Source organism: Salvelinus fontinalis, chromosome 2 (assembly GCF_029448725.1).
Source record: "Salvelinus fontinalis isolate EN_2023a chromosome 2, ASM2944872v1, whole genome shotgun sequence".
In the NCBI taxonomy this organism is placed as follows: Eukaryota; Metazoa; Chordata; class Actinopteri; order Salmoniformes; family Salmonidae; genus Salvelinus; species Salvelinus fontinalis.
Window position 1 is genome coordinate 77,442,834 of NC_074666.1, and position 22,148 is coordinate 77,464,981.

The window sequence follows — 22,148 nt, forward strand, 5'->3', positions numbered from 1 at the left end:
GCACAGCCAGAAGAGGACTGGCCACCCCTCATAGCCTGGTTCCTCTCTAGGTTTCTTCCTAGGTTTTGGCCTTTCTAGGGAGTTTTTCCTAGCCACCGTGCTTCTTCACCTGCATTCTAGCTGTTTGGGGTTTTAGGCTGGGTCTCTGTACAGCACTTCGAGATATTAGCTGATGTACGAAGGGCTATATAAAATAAACTTGATTGATTGATTGATTGACTGTAGTCACTCAACACACACTAAAGGACCAAATGAAAATATTCAATTTTGTCTGTCTTTTTATTTTGCGGTTGTTTAAACACCACAAAGACAAAAAATTGCATCAGAATCTATAAATCAGAATAATACCAATATACAAATGAACACAAAAGTATGAAACAAAATAATATAACGAATATGGAGCAGAGACGATACAGAAGTGAACATTCTGTGCTTTATCATTATTATACCCACCAATAAACATATTCCATTATCTAGTTCAACTTTATATACAATATCCTGTCTTTTCAGGAATAATATATTAATTTTAATCAAAAGACACAGCATAGGGCACATCATTAAAACAATCACTTGTGTATGTAGCCTATATTTAACATTCAAACCTATGAAATATACAGTACCAGTCAAAAGTTTGGACACACCTACTCATTCCAGGGTTTTTCATTATTTTCACTATTTTCTACATTGTATAATAATAGCAAAGACATCAAAACTATGAAATAACACATACAGAATCATGTAGTAACCAACAAATCGTTAATCAAAATATAGCCCCCCTTTACCTTGATAGCTTTGCACACTCTGCACATAGCTTTGGCATTCTCTCAACCATCTTCATAAGGTAGTCACCTGGAACGCATTTCAATTAACAGGTGTGCTTTGTTAAGAACTTTGATAAGTTTATTCAAGTGCAGTCACAAAAACCATCAAGCACTATGTTGAAACTGGCTCTGATGAGGACCACCACAGGAAAGGAAAACCAAAAGTTACCTCTGCTGCAGAGGGTAAGTTCATCAGAGTTACCAGCCTCAGAAATTGCAGCCCAAATAAATGTAACAGACACATCAACATCAACTGTTCAGAGGAGACTGCGTGAATCAGGCCTTCATGGTCGATTTGCTGCAAAGAAACCACTACTAAAGGACACCAATAATAAGAAGAGACTCGCTTGGGCCAAGAAACACGAGCAATGGACATTAGACTGGTGGAAATCTGTCCTTTGGTCTGATGACTCCAAATTGGAGATTTTTGGTTCCAATCGCTGTGTCTTTGTGAGACGCAGAGCAGGTGAATGGATTGATCTCCGCATGTGTGGTTCCAACCGTGAAGCATGGAGAAGGAGGTGTGATGGTGTGGGGGTGCTTTGCTGATGACACTGTCAGTGATTTATTTAGAATTCAAGGCACACTTAACCCCCATGACTACCACAGCATTCTGCAGCGATGTGCCATCCCATCTGGTTTGCGCTTAGTGGGACTATCATTTGTTTTTCAACAGGACAATGACCCAACACACCTCCAGGCTGTGTAAGGGCTAATTGATCAAGAATGAGAGTGATTGAGTGCTGCATCAGATGACATGGCCTCCACAATCACCCGACCTCAACCCAATTGAGATGGTTTGGGATGAGTTGGACCGCAAAGTGAAGGAAAAGCAGCCAACAAGTGCTCAGCATGTGGGAAATCCTTCAAGCATTCCATATGAAGCTGGTTGAGAGAATGCCAAGAGTGTGCAAAACTGTCATCAAGGCAAAGGATGGCTACTTTGAGAAATCTAAAATAGAAAATATTTGTAAATTTGTTTAACTTTTTTTTGGTTACTACATGATTCCATATGTTTTATTTCATAATTTGATGTCTTCACTATTATTCTACAATGTAGAAAATAGTCAAATTAAAGAAAAACCCTGGAATGAGTAGTAACTTTTGATTGGTACTGTATTTATTGGACCCTGTGGGACCAGGGTTTTTTAACCCGAGGTGGGCCCTGGGCATGTGAGAGGTGGGTCGCGAGTTATGATAATACATCTATAATATCACACTATTTCTTCTTAATTTGGGTCGTTAGAGGAAGATTTGAGTCACGGGAGGACGGTAAAAATGTCTAATTTGTGTTTCGAGATAAACATTTAAGAACCCCTGCTGTAGAAAAACACTTCCCTCAGGTATTCAAATATGGGTAGTGTTCCTATTTACATTTTTTCGTAAAACTGCAGCTTTGGAATTGACAGTTCAGTGAGAGGTTTTTTTATGAGTAAAACGTTTCAAAATGATCTGTTTGTGTGTTGTCTTCAGCAAAAAGACTTCTCAAAGGAAAAATCAGTGAGGCTAGTGACACTAAGCAGCAACATAGCAACCCTAACAAGACAAGAAAACAGCCATGATGAAGAAAGCAGCTATATTCAGGCATAACTGAAGTATATTAATGATGAAAATAGCCAAGGCTTGCCTATGTATTCAAATAAACAATTTCTGCTCAACAGGATCCTCCCAGAGGCTGGGCTGGAAATCTCTCTGCCTCTTGCCACCAGGGGGAAGAATTGCTTGGTCCCCATACCCTTTGACAACTTCACACAGTTTCTAAACCCAGAGGTGCAACATTGAAGACTTCCAGGAACGCTTGCGAAACAGACCAGGCTGAGGTTTGAGATGAGAACAGTGAAATTAGTTGTTTATTTTCTCAATCTAAAGACACAACCTAGATTCGAGCCAATGTCTTAAGTAGTTGAACATGTTATTACTCCAACCTTGTGAAGGTGACACACTGACAAGTTTTCATTTTCGTCCAAAAAACATTATCAAGACAGCCTTTGATTAGACGGTCTGCACATGCGCAGTTCGGCGCGATATGACCGTTACACCAACGTGATGGTAAAAACATGCCTGATCTGTGCCGCACATAATGCCCCAATTACGGGATTCTAATCCTGTCTGCTGCGGCCGGGTCCAGCTCTGCTGAGAAGCAAGTTCCTCTTTCATCTGTACTCCGCGTGAGCGATGTTAGTCGCCCACGCCAAACCTCTGTCAACAGCTGTTCCCTCAATACGTCATCAACAACAACATTCCGGGACACCCCAAATGACCCCCAAAATCCCCCAATTATATTATCCTCACTGTACCTTCCCGTTCATGCCAACACACATCATATAATGATAACCTCCCTTCATAATAGATTCGTTTAAAATGAGAAGAACAACATCAGGTCAATAAACATCAAAATATACAGTGATTTCGGGGTCCCTTAGTGTCTTATCCAAGTGACTCTGAAATCGAAATCTTAAGTTAGAGAGGGTCCTGCTGACCAAGCGGGATCTCCCTCTATTTGGCAACATTTCAGGCAGAGCTGGCAGGAGGGTGAGGGGGGATGCTGTATAATTGACAATATTTCAATGGCACTCATGTTAATGGCATGCACGTTGGTGAGTGTTTCTGTCTGGTAGGTCTTTGTAGTGTTAACACAGCCTGAAGACACCTGGGAATGGTCTATGCACGTGTGTGTGTATTTGTATTGATCCATATTGGCAGTGGTATGTGGCAATGGACCTCTATGTAGTAGGTTGCTTGTATTGTCAATATAGACTGAGGAATATGAGTACTATGTTCATGTACGCAATGAAGTGGATCAGTCAAAGGACTTAAGCCTGTCGATTTGGTACGGCACTGTAGTAGAGTCCATAAAGCCCCTCCCGTCTCCACCCCACAGTAGTACCACCGGTCGGTGTGTAGGGGGGCTCAGAACTCGTCGTCGGAACTGAGCAGCAGGGTCTTCTCGTTGTCGCGGGTGCTGAGGTTGCTGTGGCTGCGGGACACCGGCACCCCTCCACGCTGCTCAAGGGTGGACTGCTGTGTGTACTGCTGGTAGGCCGGGGAGAAGTTGTGGATGGCGTCCTGCACCATGTCTCCGGGGTTCATGGTCTCCTTCAGACTGCTGGAGATGCTCTTCATTGGGGCGCAGCGACCTGCCGGGGAGGATGGAAATAGAGGGAGGATAAGGGATAATGGAAGGAAGAGTGGAACCCTACAGTGAGCAATCTGAATGCCATGAGTAATCAAAATGGAGGATCACATAATACTACTGAACCAAACAGACAGAAACCGCCAGTGGAGCTCCTAGTGCATTGCAAGGGGAGAACTCATACACACCACAAAAAAATACATTGATAAAAGCAGCACATACTGTACAATAATGGCAATACAAATGTATAACAGCACTGAGGACACTCAAAATAAATTGTTTGTACAAAATTAAACTCTATATCTCAGAAACAGTTAAAAAATAATAGAATAACAAAATATGAGCACATCACAGAAATGGAGTCAACCAGAAAGTACTGTGGCAGTGAGAAGCCAAACACAGCTGAGCTAGTGGTAGACCTACCGTATTGTCCATAAATAGGAAAGGACCCTTATAGTGCAGCACAGAGAGAGACAGATAGAGAGAGACAGATAAAGAGAGAGGGACATAAGAAAATATACAAGGATGAATATTGAACAATAAAAAAGGAGAAGGGCGAGAACAGAACAGGAGAAAAAGGAAGAGATGGAAGATAAATGAGAGGAGAAAAAGGATTCAACAAAAGAAAAATTGAGTGAAAAACAGAGGGAGTGGAGAGGAGAGAAAGGGAGAATAAAAGAGAGAAAGAAACATTTAGAGACAGCGAGAGCAGGTCAGTGGAACAAAGTCACTGAAATAGACTTGAACAGCAACCATGGAGAACCAGTTTCCTGAATCCACACTGAACACAGTTCCAGAAACATAAGCAACTGCTTGTGTCATTTAGTCAGGAACACACTCATATGCTAGTGATGACTTGATTTATTTTTACTTAAACAGTTTTATCTCTAATCTGCATGGATAGTCCCTCCCTCTGTATCCTTACCGTAGGAGTCCAGCCTCTTGTCCATGTAGACCTTGTAGGTGAAGGCGTGGCGCAGGGCCACAGCGGCAAAGAACATCTCAATGCAGATGATAAAGTTCTGGTAGCCGGCGGCGACCGTGCCCTCCCCAACTGACACTTCGGGAGAGTTGATTTTAGGGATGGCTCCACACTTCTCCAGGATGGCCAGCAGCATACCTTATCCCCCAGAGAGAGAGGGAGAGAGAAATCGAGGAAGGAGGATCAGAGTACTGTCAAATCACATTGTGTGTATTATCTGGGAGAGAGGGTCAGCACACTTAGATGCATCATTATCTATGATACATTGCGTGTGTGTGTCGATCGAGAGGTTTCCTTACCCTGCCAGAAAGAGAGGAAGATGACAGACTTGACCATGAGGAACTTGAGCATGGGGCTGTAGGGGACCAGCAGGTTGCGGGTGGCGAAGTAGAAGAGAAAGAGGGCGTAGAGAGACAGGCTAACAGAGAAGTTATAGATGATGGTCACATACAGGTACCCACTGGCCACACTGGAGAGAGAGAGAGACACAGCCAGCTATCAGAACAGTGTCAACACATAAGGATGTCTTAGCACAGTCTTGTCTTAGAGAATAAGTAATATAATTCCTACTCTGAGATGCTTGACAACTACAACCCCGACATTTTGGTGAAAACAGATTTAGAGCCAGAATAGTGTAAATGTAAAAATAAACATCCGTGAGAACAAACAAATAACATTTAAACTGTTCATACAGAAAAGTAAAGACTAGTAAAAATATTATAGACAAACATGAATCCTCTGTGGCTTTTGAAACAATTCACTTTGAGGTCAACACAGGTTAAGCAAATACTCTGATATAGTATAGAGTAGAATGAGTGAGTGTCCCATAGCCCTACGTACTTGAAGTCTCCATCTCTGTACTTCCCAAAGGCCTGCAGGATGACTGTGATCATGGCCATCAAAGGCTTCACCACACAGAACTGCAGAGTGGCCTGAGAGAGAGAGAATATGTAATGCTGTAACAACTCTGTTCATATGTAAGGGTTTCTCACAAATAATGTGTGAGAAGAAGGCTTTCACTATACCTGTTTGCAGAATCGGAGGAACCCAATGGAGTAAGTCCTTCCCCAGAGACAGCAGGTTCCGTACACACAGCTGGACCTGTAGACAGCCAAGACACAAGCATGTGGTAGTCTGTGTTCTCAAGATCCAAATCGCATAAAAAGAGGTCTCAACCATACAATAAAGTATTGATACACATTACTATTCTGCAGTTGTGGGATGTTTGAATGACAGTCTTGGATTGTACATGAATTGTCTTTTTTTTAATAAGAGAGGACAAAGAGTGATAATAGAGAGAGACTCACTCAATGGGCTTTCCTCTGATCTCAGCCATGATGGCGCTCTCCCCTCCAAGGTACTCATAACACAGGCTGAGGAAGTTGTAGATCACAAACGCTGCAGAGGAAACACACACAAACACATGTAAGCAGTGTCAGAGAGTTGAGAGAATATGGGGGTAGTTGCCACTATGCAACTACAGCAGTGTTTTGGTTAACCCAGCAAAGCCTTCATATCCAAAATCAATCCCCCAATCAATCTGTCTGTCTGTGTGTATTTGGTCTGTTTGGACTCTGGGCATCCCTTGAGAATCCAGAAACATGTACGAGAAAGAACACTAACAGAAGTAAACATGTTCTATCTAGAGGCATTGGCCATGTTCCTCTCTACAGTATTAAGGCCTTGGTCCCCATTTCCCATGAGCAGAATGCTGATGTGCTGTGTCTGCATGGGCCAGTGCAGAAAGCAAAACAAGATGAGCGACTGAGTCATTGTCCCCAATGGCCTCTGGCTAAACCGCCCTCCATTCTAGCTTGAATCAACATCGCCCTGTCCCACTGTGTGCACACAAAGCTACCCTCTCCCACTCTGTGTGTGTGTATGTGTGTGACAACATGTATTCCAGAGATTCCCATATATTGATATCCATCCAGCTGAATGTTTAGTCCAAAACTATTCAGTTACCATCCTATTTAACAACACATGTACAGTACTGGTATAATCTAATACGCGCCTGTTTATTTGAATCCATTCATTAGCATAAATGATTTATCTAAGAGATTTGAATGGTTTATAGAGATTTCCATTGATTTGGAAATTAAATCAATTGTTTCAAATGAACAGAGCACAGTGGTAGGTCCCGACTCCTTGGGACAGACGGAGAGTTGAGGGAAAATCCTCTCCAGTCAGACTGAATCACTTCCAGTTTGTCGGGGCAGAAGAGGCTGCAGGATGCAAGCATGGTTTCAGCTGCTGTCCCAGGTGTTCAGTCCATGCTAATTTGAGGGTGGTGAAGCAACTACAGGACGAATCAATCCTGAAGCTTTGCTGCTCTTTCTCCTGTTCTGTCTCTTTTCTGGCATTGGAAACTCCAGCCATAAAGGACCCCTGCCTATTCCATTTGCTTTCCTTGTATATTGTATTTGCACACATATCGCTGCATAGAGGTCTGAGTAGACAATAATGGGGATCCCAGTGGCATCCTTATGGTATTGACACCTGCTATTTGAATGTTTGCAAGCATGCATGTATAAATACACAACATCAGTGTGTGTACTTTGCTGTGTGTGAGTGAGTGAGTGAGTGAGTGAGTGAGTGAGTGAGTGAGTGAAACTTTATGACAGCACTGGGGCCCTCTATATTTAGCAGTGTGGAGCCCTGGGGCCACAGCTGCTGCCTGTGCGGTGTGCCATGTGCTGGCAGGGAGAGCCCACTCTGTGCAGCCTAGCTGAGCTGTTAGCTCCCCTGCCGTCAATTCATGCGCTCCCAGCACTCACACACAGCATTCTCTCACGCATCATAGACTCACACAACTCTCTTTGACACAAGGTAGACAAAATGTGCAGTGCAAAGCACTCGTTCATGCATTGAGCGCACTGAGGTCCCCCTTTCCCCACAAACAGACATAGGGTTGAACATTGTACGTACAATAGAGTTTGTCAGGCATAATTTTATGGCAGAGCCGGGAACCAAGGGGCACACCTGTCTGTATTATGTAACCACTGTAACAAAATGCTAATGCAAATTTCTGTGGATGTTACTTCTGTTGAGATACAGCCGGCTGGTACAGAACAGCCAGACAATTTATCTGTTCATAAGTGAGTGGTTTCTAAAACTCTTCTCAAGGCTTCAGTCCTTTGCATACTGTTGCTAGGGAACAGGCCTCCCCTCCCCAGCAATCCCAGCAGGCCTTGGAAACAACAACAGAACAAAGATGGCCACTCTCGTAAAGGCATAGAGACCGCAAAGCCCATCTGTCACTGGGGACAGAACAGATTCCCAAACACTCGTTACTACGACCAGGGGTTGGAACTGGTTCAGAGAACAGAACTGAAAACTGGAAAATAACTCATTTTTCAAGGAACAAAATCAGAACCGGGAACAAAAGTGATCTATTCTTCTCCGGAACAGAACCATTATTTTAAAAGCATGGGGACCGTTTAATAACGTTCCGGGCATTATATATATTTTTTAAGTCCCACAAAATAATCAAAGCGCCTATGCAAACCCCTCCCTGTCAATCAGAAACTTCTTTCAGTGTCGTCCTGCTAGAGGTGTGCCGAGTAGTCGGACAAAACGAGTATAGTAACAGATATCGGTAATTTTCTGTATACGACTTGATCAGAGTATTTTTTGTAATTATTTTCCTCATGTCAGTCAAGTGAGGTGCTACATGGTCTAAATAACTCAACTTGCCAGCTTGCTTGTCTGTAAAGAAAAGGGCGGGCTGTACATTGATCCTCTACTCTAATTGGATAGAGTGAAGCTGTCCACTCGCTTCATAATTTCACCCGATCACCTTCACTTCTCTGTTTCGGTCTGATCATTCAGACTGCTGCTGCCTCCTGTTAGCCTGCTACTATGATAAATCAAATGGAAATGGCGTTTGGTATCAAGCTATCAATGTGCATAATATCTAAAAAGCGGGGCGAGGGTAAGGGAAAAAGAAGAAATGGAGTCTTATCTCCCTCTCTAACTTAAAGCATCAGCTGTCAGAGCAGCTTACCGATCACTGTACCTGTACACAACCAATCTGTAAATAGCACACCCAACTACCTCATCCCCATTTTGTTATTGATTTTCTTGCTCTTTTGCACCCCAATATCTCTACTTGCACATCATCATCTGCACATCTATCACTCCAGTGTTAATGCTAAATTGTAATTATTTCGCATCTATGGCCTATTTATTGCCTTACCTCCCTACTCTTCTACATTTGCACACACTGTACAGTTGTTTTTGTTGCACTGCTTTGCTTTATCTTGGCCAGGTCGCAGTTGTAAATGAGAACTTGTTCTCAACTTGCCTACCTGGTTAAATAAAACTAAAATAAAAAATGCTGACGCGCATTCTGATTGATAGCAAACTTGTCTGCCTGCTACAAATTGAGGACACACAGACACACCGCTCCTAATCTGCAACTTGTTTGGTCTATAAACGTACAGGGAGATAAGTAGATGTTGGCAAAATACCTAAGCATATTAAAACATTTACGTTTTTTCCGATCACTAGTATCATCCGATCCGACTATCAACTGTAAATTTATGGATACAAATATGAGCATGGCCATGTCGGCACACACGTATGCCGGCTGAAAATGTTTGCCAGTGTGCATGTAGGTTACTTGCCCCCCTCCAAAGCATACAGTTGAAGTCAGAAGTTTACATACACTTTTTCAACCACCCCACAAATTTCTTGTTAACAAACTATAGTTTTGGCAAGTCAGTTAGGACATCTACTTTGTGCATGACACAAGTAATTTTTCCAACAATTGTTTACAGACAGATTATTTCACTTATAATTCACTGTATCACAATTCCAGTGGGTCAGAAGCTTACATACAGGTCTAAGTTTACTGTGCCTTTAAACAGCTTGGAAAATTCCAGAAAATTATGTGATGGCTTTAGAAGCTTCTGATAGGCTAATTGACATCATTTGAGTTAATTGGAGGTGTACCTGTGGATGTATTTTAAGGCCTACCTTCAAACTCAGTGCCTCTTTGCGTGACATCATGGGAAAATCAAGCTTGTAGCTCTTAGCCAACTCTGAAATTTAAAGAAAAACAAGTTCCTCCATAGAAGCCGCTCCTCCGTAGGTATAATTCTGTGGGCCTAATTCAGATAATTAATGTCATCACAAGATGCTCAGCGCTTCTAGCCAAGTCTCTACCCTCTCTCGCTCTCACCCCACCCACAAAATGTCAGTTTCACCTCGCGTCCTACACTTGTCTTTCCATCAAGCATGTAAACAACTCACTGAGCTATAGTTTGCCGGCTCCATAGTAAGCTACTCTATCCATACTGCATAATTGGTGAAGTAATTTAATGTTGAGTTAAATGTAAAAAATATGATTTCAGAGGTTTAAAAAGGAACCATTATAAACCTGTCATCTTTTGGGGTCGAACCAGTTCAGAACTTTATTTTGCAGGTCGAAAAAGGGGAACAGAACAACAACAAAAAAGAATGGTTCTATTCAGAACAAAACTATTGTAAAATGATTTTGTTTCCAACTCCTGCTACGGGACGCAAAAACACAATCATCATGTCAACCAAAAATGTGTTGCGAGTACTTGTGCATCTCCGATAGAGTAAAAAGTATGTGTGTGATATTGCTTTAAAAAACACAGAACATGTAGTAGCACAGCAGAAAGGTTTCGGCCTTAACAGTGTACTGCAAACAATGGAATGCACCTGTGCTTAGCGCAAATACATTTTCCCATTGCAACATCAAACCATAGACCAGCAGGATGAGCAACAGACCACAAACCATGTCTATCACAGCTCTATTTGAATGTATAAGGAACAAAAATATAAACACAACATGGAACAATTTCAAAGATTTTACTGAGTTACAGTTCATATAAGGAAATCAGTCATTTGAAGTAAATTAGGCCCTAATCTATGGATTTCACAAGACTGTTGGTTACAGACACCTTTAAAACATTAGGCCTCAGGATCTCGTCACGGTGTCTCTGTGCATTCAAATTGCCATTGATAAAATGCAATTGGGTTTGTTGTCCATAGCTTATGCCTGCCCATACAGTAACTCCACCACCGCCATGAAGCAATCTGTTTACATCAGCAAACCGCTCGCCCACACGACGCCATACATGTGGTCTGCGGTTGTGAGACCAGTTGGACGTACTGCTAAATTCTCTAAAACGACGTAGGAGACGGCTTATGGTAGAGAAATGAACATTCAACTCTGGCAACAGCTGTGGTGGACATTCCTCCAGTCACCACGCCAATTGCAAGCACAGTATCTTTTCTCTCTAAAACAAATGTACTTGTATGTATTTGATGTTTCTCAAGGCATTCAGTCTATGGGGGTGCCACAGGGTTCAATTCTAGGGGCGACTCTTTTCTCTGTATATATCAATGATGCAGCTCTTGCTGCGGGTGATTCTTTGATCCACCTCTACGCAGACGACACCATTCTGAATACATCTGGCCCTTCTTTGGACACTGTGTTAACAAACCTCCAAACGAGCTTCAACGCCATACAACACTCCTTCCGTAGCCTCCAACTGCTCTTAAATGCCAGTAAAATGAAATGCATGCTCTTCAACTGCCCGCACCCTCCCGACTAGCATTACTACTCTGGATGGTTCTGACTTAGAATATGTGGACAACTACAAATACCTAGGTGTCTGGTTAGACTGTACACTCTCCTTCCAGACTCACATCAAACATCTCCAATCCAAAGTTAAATCTAGAATTAGCTTTCTATTTCGCAACAAAGCCTCCTTCACTCATGCTGCCAAACATACCCTCGTAAAACTGACCATCTTACCGATCCTTGACTTCGGCGATGTCATTTACAAAATAGCCTCCAACACTCTACTCAGCAAATTGGATGCAGTCTATCACAGTGCCATCCATTGTCACCAAAGCCCCATATTCTACCCACCACTGTGACCTGTATGCTCTCGTTGGCTGGTCCTCTCTACATATTTGTCGCCAAACCCACTGGCTCCAGGTCATCTATAAGACTTTGCTAGGAAAAGCTCCGCCTTATCTCAGCTCACTGGTCAGCATAGCAACTCCCATTCGTAGCAAACGCTCCAGCAGGTATATTTCACTGGTCATCCCCAAAGCCAACACCTCTATACTTCATTTGCACACACTGTATTTAGATTTTTCTATTGTGTTATTGACTGTACGTTTGTTTATCCCATGTGTAACTCTGTGTTGTTTTTGTCGCACTGCTTTGCTTTATCTTGGCCAGGTCGCAGTTGTAAATGAGAACTTGTTCTTAACTGGCCTACCTGGTTAAATAAAGGTGAAATAAAATGTAAAAAATTATATTCATGCCAATACATTTAAAAACACTATTTTAACAGGTAAGAGTCATACAACATTGACAGGGTGGGAAGGTTCTCACCTTCGTAGCAGTCGCGGACCGTGTCAAAGTAGACGTAGTACTCTTCGTTAGTGAAGAAGAGGAGGCTGAGCCACGAGTCAAAGGCATAGATGGGAACGATGAAGAGGATGCGAACTATGTGCCTCTGCTCATTGGGAGAGCTGTAGTAGCGCAGGTGCATGTAGATCTGTCAAAGGGAGAAAGATACATAGACAAGAAAGAGAAGGACAGAGTGAAGAGGGCATCATTTAATCTCAGCTCCTAAAGGACCTGGCTAGATTATAATGTACTTCATTGTAGGAGAATAATTTAAAAACTAAAAGTGACAGTTAAATAGACAATGAAGTGAAAGGAGGGTAATTGTGTTTGAATAATCAACAGCGTCCTTCTCCCTGAGAGGGACCACAGCTCTGTCAACGTGAGCTAGCTAAAAATGGGCTAGCTGAAACAAGTGTCTCATGAAATCAATGTGTTTTCACTTCACTAGGGCTCAGTGACTGTGACATTGTGGTCCTGCCCACATCCTGGGGAGAGCAGTCGACATCGTGCGTGTGTGTGTGATGAGAGGATCTGTGTTGTGTTTTTCCATTCGGGTGAGCAGGCTCTGTCATCAGTACCTTTTGTCTACTTCATCCTGTCCCAGGTTCCCACTTACACAATGCTACACCTATCACCTTTCCTGGCCTGGGCACACACACCTTTGGTAAAATAACAAACAGTAGGGCGCTCGCACACAGAGAGCACCGTGCCCATCTTTGTTGCTAGGCAACGGCCCTCGCTCTCTGATGTCACTGCAGAGCTAGGTACACCTGTAGTCAGAGCGACGGCTCATCTTTAAACCTTTGTGTGAGCAGCAACACAATGGAGAGGAATCATTAACCTGGGCCTTTCAGTAGCTCTGAACCTATAGGAGGTTAGTGGTCTGCAGGCAACATGACTACATATTTGAAGACCTGCCACAACTACTTTATCATGGCTGAACAGCCTGAGGTGTTCCACGCTGGGTGTGTTCCAGAGTGCATAATCAACCTGGACTGGCAGGCGTGAGGAATCTAAAGGGATGCCTTGATATGCTTCTGCAGTTTCTATCTGCAATTTGATTTGTGCATACTGAGAAAACTACTGTAGGCACTAGGCATCCATCTTATGCAGCAGTGAGACCACACTAACATTTGATTTGAGTACAAACAGTTGAAGCATATGTTAGATGCAACATGCAGAAAAACATAGGAGTGTGTGTGTGTTTGTGTGAGAAAGAGTTAACTAGCCCTCTTACCTGGTGGCAGGTTATTAGCAGGGCTGTCCAGACAAAGAACCCTGACACGGTCTGGGCAGTGGAGGTCATGAGGAAGTATGGTTCCTCAGGGGTCACCAGGGGGGTGTCTGGCACCCAGGAGGCGTTGGAGCCCGACGGGGCCGCTGTGGTCAGGGACCCTGGAGCCATATCGGCTGGGGAGTCATTTTCCATTCGATCTGACAGGGGCATGCCACGTCTCCACAACTCCTCCATCATCTGGAGGGAGACAACAGGGGGATATGGTGGGTTTTGGGTTTTCTGGATATTCACAGTCACATTAACAGAAGTAGCTAAATATGTAGAAAAGGTGGAGCTCCATTAAGGAACAGGTTATCGAACACATCACACATGGATGGTTGTCTCGGGCATACCAATAAAAACCTACTACTTTATTCAATTGAACAATTAAAGCTGAAACTAACATCCTAGTGAAAGAGAAAATCTGAATAAGATATGGAGAGGAGAGAGAAAGAGGGGAACCAGAAGGAGCTGAGTGAGGGAGAGAGAGAGAGGGGAACCAGAAGGAGCTGAGTGAGGGAGAGAGAGAGAGGGGAACCAGAAGGAGCTGAGTGAGGGAGAGAGAGAGAGGGGAACCAGAAGGAGCTGAGTGAGGGAGAGAGAGAGAGGGGAACCAGAAGGAGCTGAGTGAGGGGGAGAGAGAGAGGGGAACCAGAAGGAGCTGAGTGAGGGGGAGAGAGAGAGGGGAACCAGAAGGAGCTGAGTGAGGGGGAGAGAGAGAGGGGAACCAGAAGGAGCTGAGTGAGGGGGAGAGAGAGAGGGGAACCAGAAGGAGCTGAGTGAGGGGGAGAGAGAGAGGGGAACCAGAAGGAGCTGAGTGAGGGGGAGAGAGAGAGGGGAACCAGAAGGAGCTGAGTGAGGGGGAGAGAGAGAGGGGAACCAGAAGGAGCTGAGTGAGGGGGAGAGAGAGAGGGGAACCAGAAGGAGCTGAGTGAGGGGGAGAGAGAGAGGGGAACCAGAAGGAGCTGAGTGAGGGGGAGAGAGAGAGGGGAACCAGAAGGAGCTGAGTGAGGGGGAGAGAGAGAGGGGAACCAGAAGGAGCTGAGTGAGGGGGAGAGAGAGAGGGGAACCAGAAGGAGCTGAGTGAGGGGGAGAGAGAGAGGGGAACCAGAAGGAGCTGAGTGAGGGGGAGAGAGAGAGGGGAACCAGAAGGAGCTGAGTGAGGGGGAGAGAGAGAGGGGAACCAGAAGGAGCTGAGTGAGGGGGAGAGAGAGAGGGGAACCAGAAGGAGCTGAGTGAGGGGGAGAGAGAGAGGGGAACCAGAAGGAGCTGAGTGAGGGGGAGAGAGAGAGGGGAACCAGAAGGAGCTGAGTGAGGGGGAGAGAGAGAGGGGAACCAGAAGGAGCTGAGTGAGGGGGAGAGAGAGAGGGGAACCAGAAGGAGCTGAGTGAGGGGGAGAGAGAGAGGGGAACCAGAAGGAGCTGAGTGAGGGGGAGAGAGAGAGGGGAACCAGAAGGAGCTGAGTGAGGGGGAGAGAGAGAGGGGAACCAGAAGGAGCTGAGTGAGGGAGAGAGAGAGAGGGGAACCAGAAGGAGCTGAGTGAGGGGGAGAGAGAGAGGGGAACCAGAAGGAGCTGAGTGAGGGAGAGAGAGAGAGGGGAACCAGAAGGAGCTGAGTGAGGGAGAGAGAGGGGAACCAGAAGGAGCTGAGTGAGGGAGAGAGAGAGAGGGGAACCAGAAGGAGCTGAGTGAGGGGGAGAGAGGGGAACCAGAAGGAGCTGAGTGAGGGGGAGAGAGGGGAACCAGAAGGAGCTGAGAGGGGGAGAGAGGGGAACCAGAAGGAGCTGAGTGAGGGGGCGAGAGGGGAACCAGAAGGAACCGAGTGAGTGAGAGAGAGGGGAACCAGAAGGAGCTGAGTGAGTGAGAGGGGGATGGAAGTTGAGAGAGAGAACACAGGGACAGAGTGAATCAGTCATACAGAGCGAATTGGCGTGACATGGGCTGAGGGCCCACTGACCCAAATTCTCCTTCTCCTCTCCTCCTGGTTTGAGAGCAGGGGCGAGCGTAGGAGAGCTACAAATAAATCTCTATGGAGCACACTGAAGGACAGACTGGGTATATCAGTGCCAGTGGGACATACAGTTGAAGTCGGAAGTTTACATACACCTTAGCCAAATGCATTTAAACTCAGTTTTTCACAATTCCTGACATTTAATCCTAGTAAAAATTCCCTGTTTTAGGTCAGTTAGGATCACCACTTATTTTAAGAATGTGAAATGTCAGAATAATAGTAGAGAGAATGATTCATTTCAGATTTTATTTCTTTCATCACTTTCCCAGTGGGTCAGAAGTTTACAAAATTTCCCAAAGATTGGAAAGCAGCTGCGGTCATCCCCCTCTTCAAAGGGGGGGACACTCTTGACCCAAACTGCTACAGACCTATATCTATCCTACCCTGCCTTTCTAAGGTCTTCGAAAGCCAAGTCAACAAACAGATTACCTACCATTTCGAATCCCACCATACCTTCTCTGCTATGCAATCTGGTTTCAGAGCTGGTCATGGGTGCACCTCAGCCACGCTCAAGGTCCTAAACGATATCTTAACCGCCATCGATAAGAAACAATACTGTGCAGCCGTATTCATTGACCTGGCCAAGGCTTTCGACTCTGTCAATCACCACATCCTCATCGGCAGACACGACAGCCTTGGTTTCTCAAATGATTGCCTCGCCTGGTTCACCAACTACTTCTCTGATAGAGTTCAGTGTGTCAAATCGGAGGGTCTGTTGTCCAGGCCTCTGGCAGTCTCTATGGGGGTGCCACAGGGTTCAATTCTTGGACCGACTCTCTTCTCTGTATACATCAATGATGTCGCTCTTGCTGCTGGTGAGTCTCTGATCCACCTCTATGCAGACGACACCATTCTGTATACTTCTGGCCCTTCTTTGGACACTGTGTTAACAACCCTCCAGGCGAGCTTCAATGCCATACAACTCTCTTTCCGTGGCCTCCAATTGCTCTTAAATACAAGTAAAACTAAATGCATGCTCTTCAACCGATCGCTGCCTGCACCTGCCCGCCTGTCCAACATCACTACTCTGGACGGCTCTGACTTAGAATATGTGGACAACTACAAATACCTAGGTGTCTGGTTAGACTGTAAACTCTCCTTCCAGACTCACATCAAACATCTCCAATCCAAAGTTAAATCTAGAATTGGCTTCCTATTCCGCAACAAAGTATCCTTCACTCATGCTGCCAAACATACCCTTGTAAAAACTGACCATCCTACCAATCCTCGACTTCGGTGATGTCATTTACAAAATAGCCTCCAACACCCTACTCAATAAATTGGATGCAGTCTATCACAGTGCCATCCGTTTTGTCACCAAAGCCCCATATACTACCCACCACTGCGACCTGTACACTCTCGTTGGCTGGCCCTCGCTTCATACTCGTCGCCAAACCCACTGGCTCCAGGTCATCTACAAGACCCTGCTAGGTAAAGTCCCCCCTTATCTCAGCTCGCTGGTCACCATAGCAGCACCCACCTGTAGCACGCGCTCCAGCAGGTATATCTCTCTGGTCACCCCCAAAACCAATTATTCCTTTCTCTGCTGCCAATGACTGGAACGAACTACAAAAATCTCTGAAACTGGAAACACTTATCTCCCGCACTAGCTTTAAGCACCAGCTGTCAGAGAAGCTCATAGATTACTGCACCTGTACATAGCCCATCTATAATTTAGCCCAAACAACTACCTCTTTCCATATTGTATTTATTTATTTTGCACCCCATTATTTCTATCTCTACTTTGCACATTCTTCCACTGCAAATCAACCATTCCAGTGTTTTACTTGCTATATTGCATTTACTTCGCCACCATGGCCTTTTTTTTGCCTTTACCTCCCTTATCTCACCTCACTTGCTCACATTGTATATAGACTTATTTTTCTACTGTATTATTGACTGTATGTTTGTTTTACTCCATGTGTAACTCTATGTTGTTGTATGTGTCGAACTGCTTTGCTTTATCTTGGCCAGGTCGCAATTGTAAATGAGAACGTGTTCTCAACTTGCCTACCTGGTTAAATAAAGGTTAAATAAATAAACATACTCAATTAGTATTTGGTAGCATTGCCTTTAAATTGTTTAACTTGGGTCAAACGTTTCAGGTAGCCTTCCACAAGCTTCCCACAATAAGTTGGGTGAATTTTGGCCCATTCCTCCTGACAGAGATGGTGTAACTGAGTCAGGTTTGTAGGCCTCCTTGCTCACACACACTTTTTCAGTTCTGCCCACACATTTTCTATGGGATTGAGGTCAGGGCTTTGTGATGGCCACTCCAATACCTTGACTTTGTTGTCCTTCAGCCATTTTGCCACAACTTTGGAAGTATGCTTGGGGTCATTGTCCATCTGGAAAACCCATTTGCGACCAAGCTTTAACCTCCTGACTGATGTCTTGAGATGTTGCTTCAATATATCCACATAATTTTCCGTCCTCATGATGCCATCTATTTTGTGAAGTGCATCAGTCCCTCCTGCAACAAAGTACCCCCACAACATGATGCTGCCACCCCAGTGCTTCACGGTTGGGATGGTGTTCTTCAGCTTGCAAGCATTTTTCCTCCAAACATAACAATGGTCATTATGGCCAAATTGTCCTATTTTTGTTTCATCCGACCAGAGGACATTTCTCCAAAAAGTACAACCTTTGTCCCCATGTGCAGTTGCAAACCGTAGTCTGGCTTTTTATGGTGGTTTTGGAGCAGTGGCTTCTTCCTTGCTGAGCCGCCTTTCAGGTTATGGCGATATAGGGCTCGTTTTACTGTGGATATAGATACTTTTGTACCTGTTTCCTTCAGCATCTTCACAAGGTCCTTTGATGTTGTTCTGGGATGGATTTGCACTTTTCTCTCCAACGTACGTTCATTTCTAGGAGACAGAACGGGTCTCCTTCCTAAGCGGTATGACGGCGGCGTGGTCCCATGGTGTTTATACTTGCGTACTATTGTTTGTACAGATGGACGTGGTACCTTCAGGTGTTTGGAAATTGCTCCCAAGAATGAACCAGACTTGTGAAGGTCTACAAGTCTGATTTCTTTTGATTTTCCCATGATGTCACACAAAAAGGCACTGAGTTTGAAGGTAGGCCTTAAAATACATCCACAGGTACACCTCCAATTGACCCAAATTATGTCAATTAGCCTGTCAGAAGCTTCTAAAGCCATGACATTTTCTGGAATTTTCAAAGCCGTTTAAAGACAGTCAATTTAGTGTATGTAAACTTCTGACCCAGTGGAATTGTGATACAGAGAATTATATGTGAAATAATCTTTCTGTAAACAATTGTTGGAAAAATTACTTGTGTAATGCACAAAGTAGATGTCCTAACCGACTTGCCAAAACTATAGTTTGTTAACAAGAAATTTGTGGAGGGTTGAAAAATTTGTTTTAATGACTCCAACCTAAGTCTATGTAAACTTCCGACTTCAACTGTATAGCTAATGAAAGGAATTTATTGAATGACAGAAAAATTGTTAACATTTATGAGATTGGTTTGAGTCTTTTAGCCATCAGCAGCACATGATCAATTCCCAAAGTCAGCAAGTTGACTGACCCCTATTGCTCATTAGGTCTGTAATACTGATGTATTGCAAAGTAGCCAGATAGCAGTTTTCTAATGGGAAACTGTGGGCTAAGTGACCAATAGAAAGATGGACAGTAGATTCTCCACACCCTTGTACTCAATCCTGGCATTAGTGATGCTCACTAGGTAATGTGATCGCTAGATGCATCAGTCTGGAGTCCAATGATGGCAATAACCTAATCATTCAGAATAAAACTGATTTAAAAAGGGGATTGAATTAATATGCATGGCTTAATATAGGCAGGCCGTGGCCATGGGTGACTCACGCTGCTGGACGAAGCCTGCTGTATGCATTACATTTGAGGAACAGTTACATTTGAGTGTCCCACTCGTTTCACTCAAGTTGGGTTTCTCAAGTAACTATTGGTTCGTGATAAGCATAGACTATTGACTGATGACTATTGAGGTTGAATATCAACAATATGTAGGCCTATTCTTTATAGGCCTAGAGAATGAATGCCTATTAGATTTATAATGTGATTTTCCCATGACACAAATGCTTAACTTTTCAAGAAAAAGGGAAAGGGTTGAGACAGTAGTAAAGAATGAAAGTATTTGGTTAATATTGATGGCTTCTAAAAACAGCAAACATGTTATATTGATAAGGTATACTGCTGTTCAGTTGTAATTGAGAGCCATGTCTGGTGCATTTCATTTGGTTCAATGACCAGATAATTCATATAGACACACGACAGGGGAGACTCCATCAATTCCTGCTGACTGAACCTGAGGGTGTATTTCATAACATCTGTTGTACTTTGACCTAAATCCTATCAGTCATCCAACATCGGCTTTTTGACATTGATGCCAAAATGAAACGAAATAAATGTTTTGCCGTTTTCCTCTCCAGATATACTAAAGGCATAACATACTATGGAGAATATAGGGCGTTGTAGTGAGAATAAATTAACATCATTTCCATGCAAAGACAACATTTAAAAAAATAGCGCATTTCCATAATAGAAAAAAGGCAACCAAAACCTCTTTAGGGGTGATTTCATTATGAAAATTGTCATTGTACAACAATATGAAAACAGGAGCTGAAATTACAGCTGTGTCATCAAGCGAAAGCTACATTCGTTCGTCGTTCGTTTGGAAACAGTTTCTTTCCATCCATTCTGAACACAAAAACACAGCGCTAGCGGTGGCTTACCTGCATCTGCTGCAGTTGTTTGATTTGTGTACACACTGCGGCTGTTTGAATCCAAGCATACATGTATCCTAAATACGTTATTAGCTACGACAGACACACATTCATAAAATAATAATTCATACTAAATTAAAATCACTGCAACATAACGTAAAGTGAGAAACCAATTTAAACCATGTTTACAGTTTCATCTAGTTCGCTAGCTAACGTTAGCATCGCTAGTTAGGTAGCTGCTCGCAAACTCTTCAAAGCCTAGGTAAATACAACCTTGTGTCTGTACTAATAGTCCATCTCATGAGAAAAACTTTATTCAGTCACTATAATTTCAAAATAGCAGTATCGGGGAACGCTCGTGAATTCGGCTCCGTTATTCCCCTGTGTCTCTCCTAGCGATTCACTACGCTAAGATTTTACAGTAGCAGAACAGCGAAACTCCTCCACCGTTTCTGCTGTCACGCAGGCGCAGTAGCTTCATCGCCTTCAGCCACTTTCCCATGATGTAACTCGTATATGCCAGCTGGTTTTGCATTGTTGTACAAACCCAGATTTCAAATATTTGTGTTTGTGTATGAAGAATTTACCAGGTAGTATAAAGTTAATTCATTCAGTAGCTTTGTTTTCATTAGAATAATATTACACATTTCATTGTAAATTCACACGTCTTATTAATGAAATAAACGCAATTACTTAGCTCGCTCCAAAATAACTTGTCACAAAACATTTGGATAATAGTTTCCCCATTTTAAAGTTGATTTGTATATCAAAGTGAAAGAAATTAAAGGGGCAACCAAGTTTTCTTCCATTCAATTTCAGTAATATATCCATACCAGGAAAATTTAACTTAAATATTTATTAAAATCTATAGAATTAGTCAATGACAAGAACAATATTTTCTAACAATTTCACAAATGTAAACCCTGATCCTTTTAAAAATGTATATGCAAATTGAATGTAAAATGTTTATTAATCCTGACATCTTCATGTATTCAAGTGTAGTGACTTTGCATAAATATGTACTGAGATGTCTCATTACTGTATTGACAATTTAATTTCAATTTTGAAAAAAAGCATTTCAGACCCAGTCACACCTCCACAGTCCCCTCAAATGGTCCTCTTTTAGATACAATAACATGTCATTTCCCAAATGCAATGTATACTCGTGGCCAAAAGTTGAGAGAATGACAAATATTAATTTCCACAAAGTTTGCTGCTTAGGTGTCTTTAGATATTTTTGTCAAATGTTACTATGGAATACTGAAGTATAATTACAAGCGTGTCAAAGGCTTTGGGTTTTTGTTTGTCCACCCGCCTCGAGGATTGACCACTGGTTCTCAATGGGATTAAGGTCTGGGGAGTTTCCTGGCCATGGACCCAAAGCATCAATGTTTTTCTCCCCGAGCCACTTATCACTTTTGCCTTATGGCAATGTGCTCCATCATGCTGGAAAAGGCATTGTTCGTCACCAAACTGTTCCTGGATGGTTGGGAGAAGTTGCTCTCGGAGGATATGTTGGTACCATTCTTTATTCATGGCTGTGTTCTTAGGCAAAATTGTGAGTGAGCCGACTCCCTTGGCTGAGAAGCAACCCCACACATGGTCTCAGGATGCTTTACTGTTGGCATGACACAGGACTGATGGTAGCGCTTACTTTGACTTCTCCGGCTTTTTTCCGGATGCCCCAAACAATCGGAAAGGGGATTCATCAGAAAAAATGACTTTACCCCAGTCCTCAGCAGTCCAATCCCTGTACCTTTTTTTCCTGGAGAGAAGTGGCTTCTTTGCTGCCCTTCTT

At 43.5% G+C, this 22,148-nt stretch overlaps 1 protein-coding gene across 2 annotated transcripts; it reads right to left on the reverse strand.

Moving 5' to 3' along the window:
- Positions 1–260: 260 nt before the first annotated feature.
- LOC129827193 (transmembrane protein 184B-like) lies at positions 261–20,816 on the reverse strand. Of its 2 annotated transcripts, XM_055887934.1 has the most exons (10): positions 20,360–20,816; positions 13,576–13,812; positions 12,321–12,486; positions 6,244–6,334; positions 5,962–6,037; positions 5,777–5,868; positions 5,236–5,405; positions 4,880–5,074; positions 4,378–4,404; positions 261–3,958 (listed from the first exon to the last, which is right to left on the reverse strand). In XM_055887934.1, exons 1-10 carry the CDS (start codon positions 20,420–20,422, stop codon positions 3,732–3,734), a joined length of 1,344 nt encoding a protein of 447 aa, XP_055743909.1. In that variant the 5' UTR covers positions 20,423–20,816; the 3' UTR covers positions 261–3,731. The 2 variants fall into 2 exon arrangements, with proteins under 2 accessions (XP_055743909.1, XP_055743917.1); XM_055887942.1 differs by lacking the exon at positions 4,378–4,404.
- Between the last annotated feature and the right edge of the window lie 1,332 nt (positions 20,817–22,148).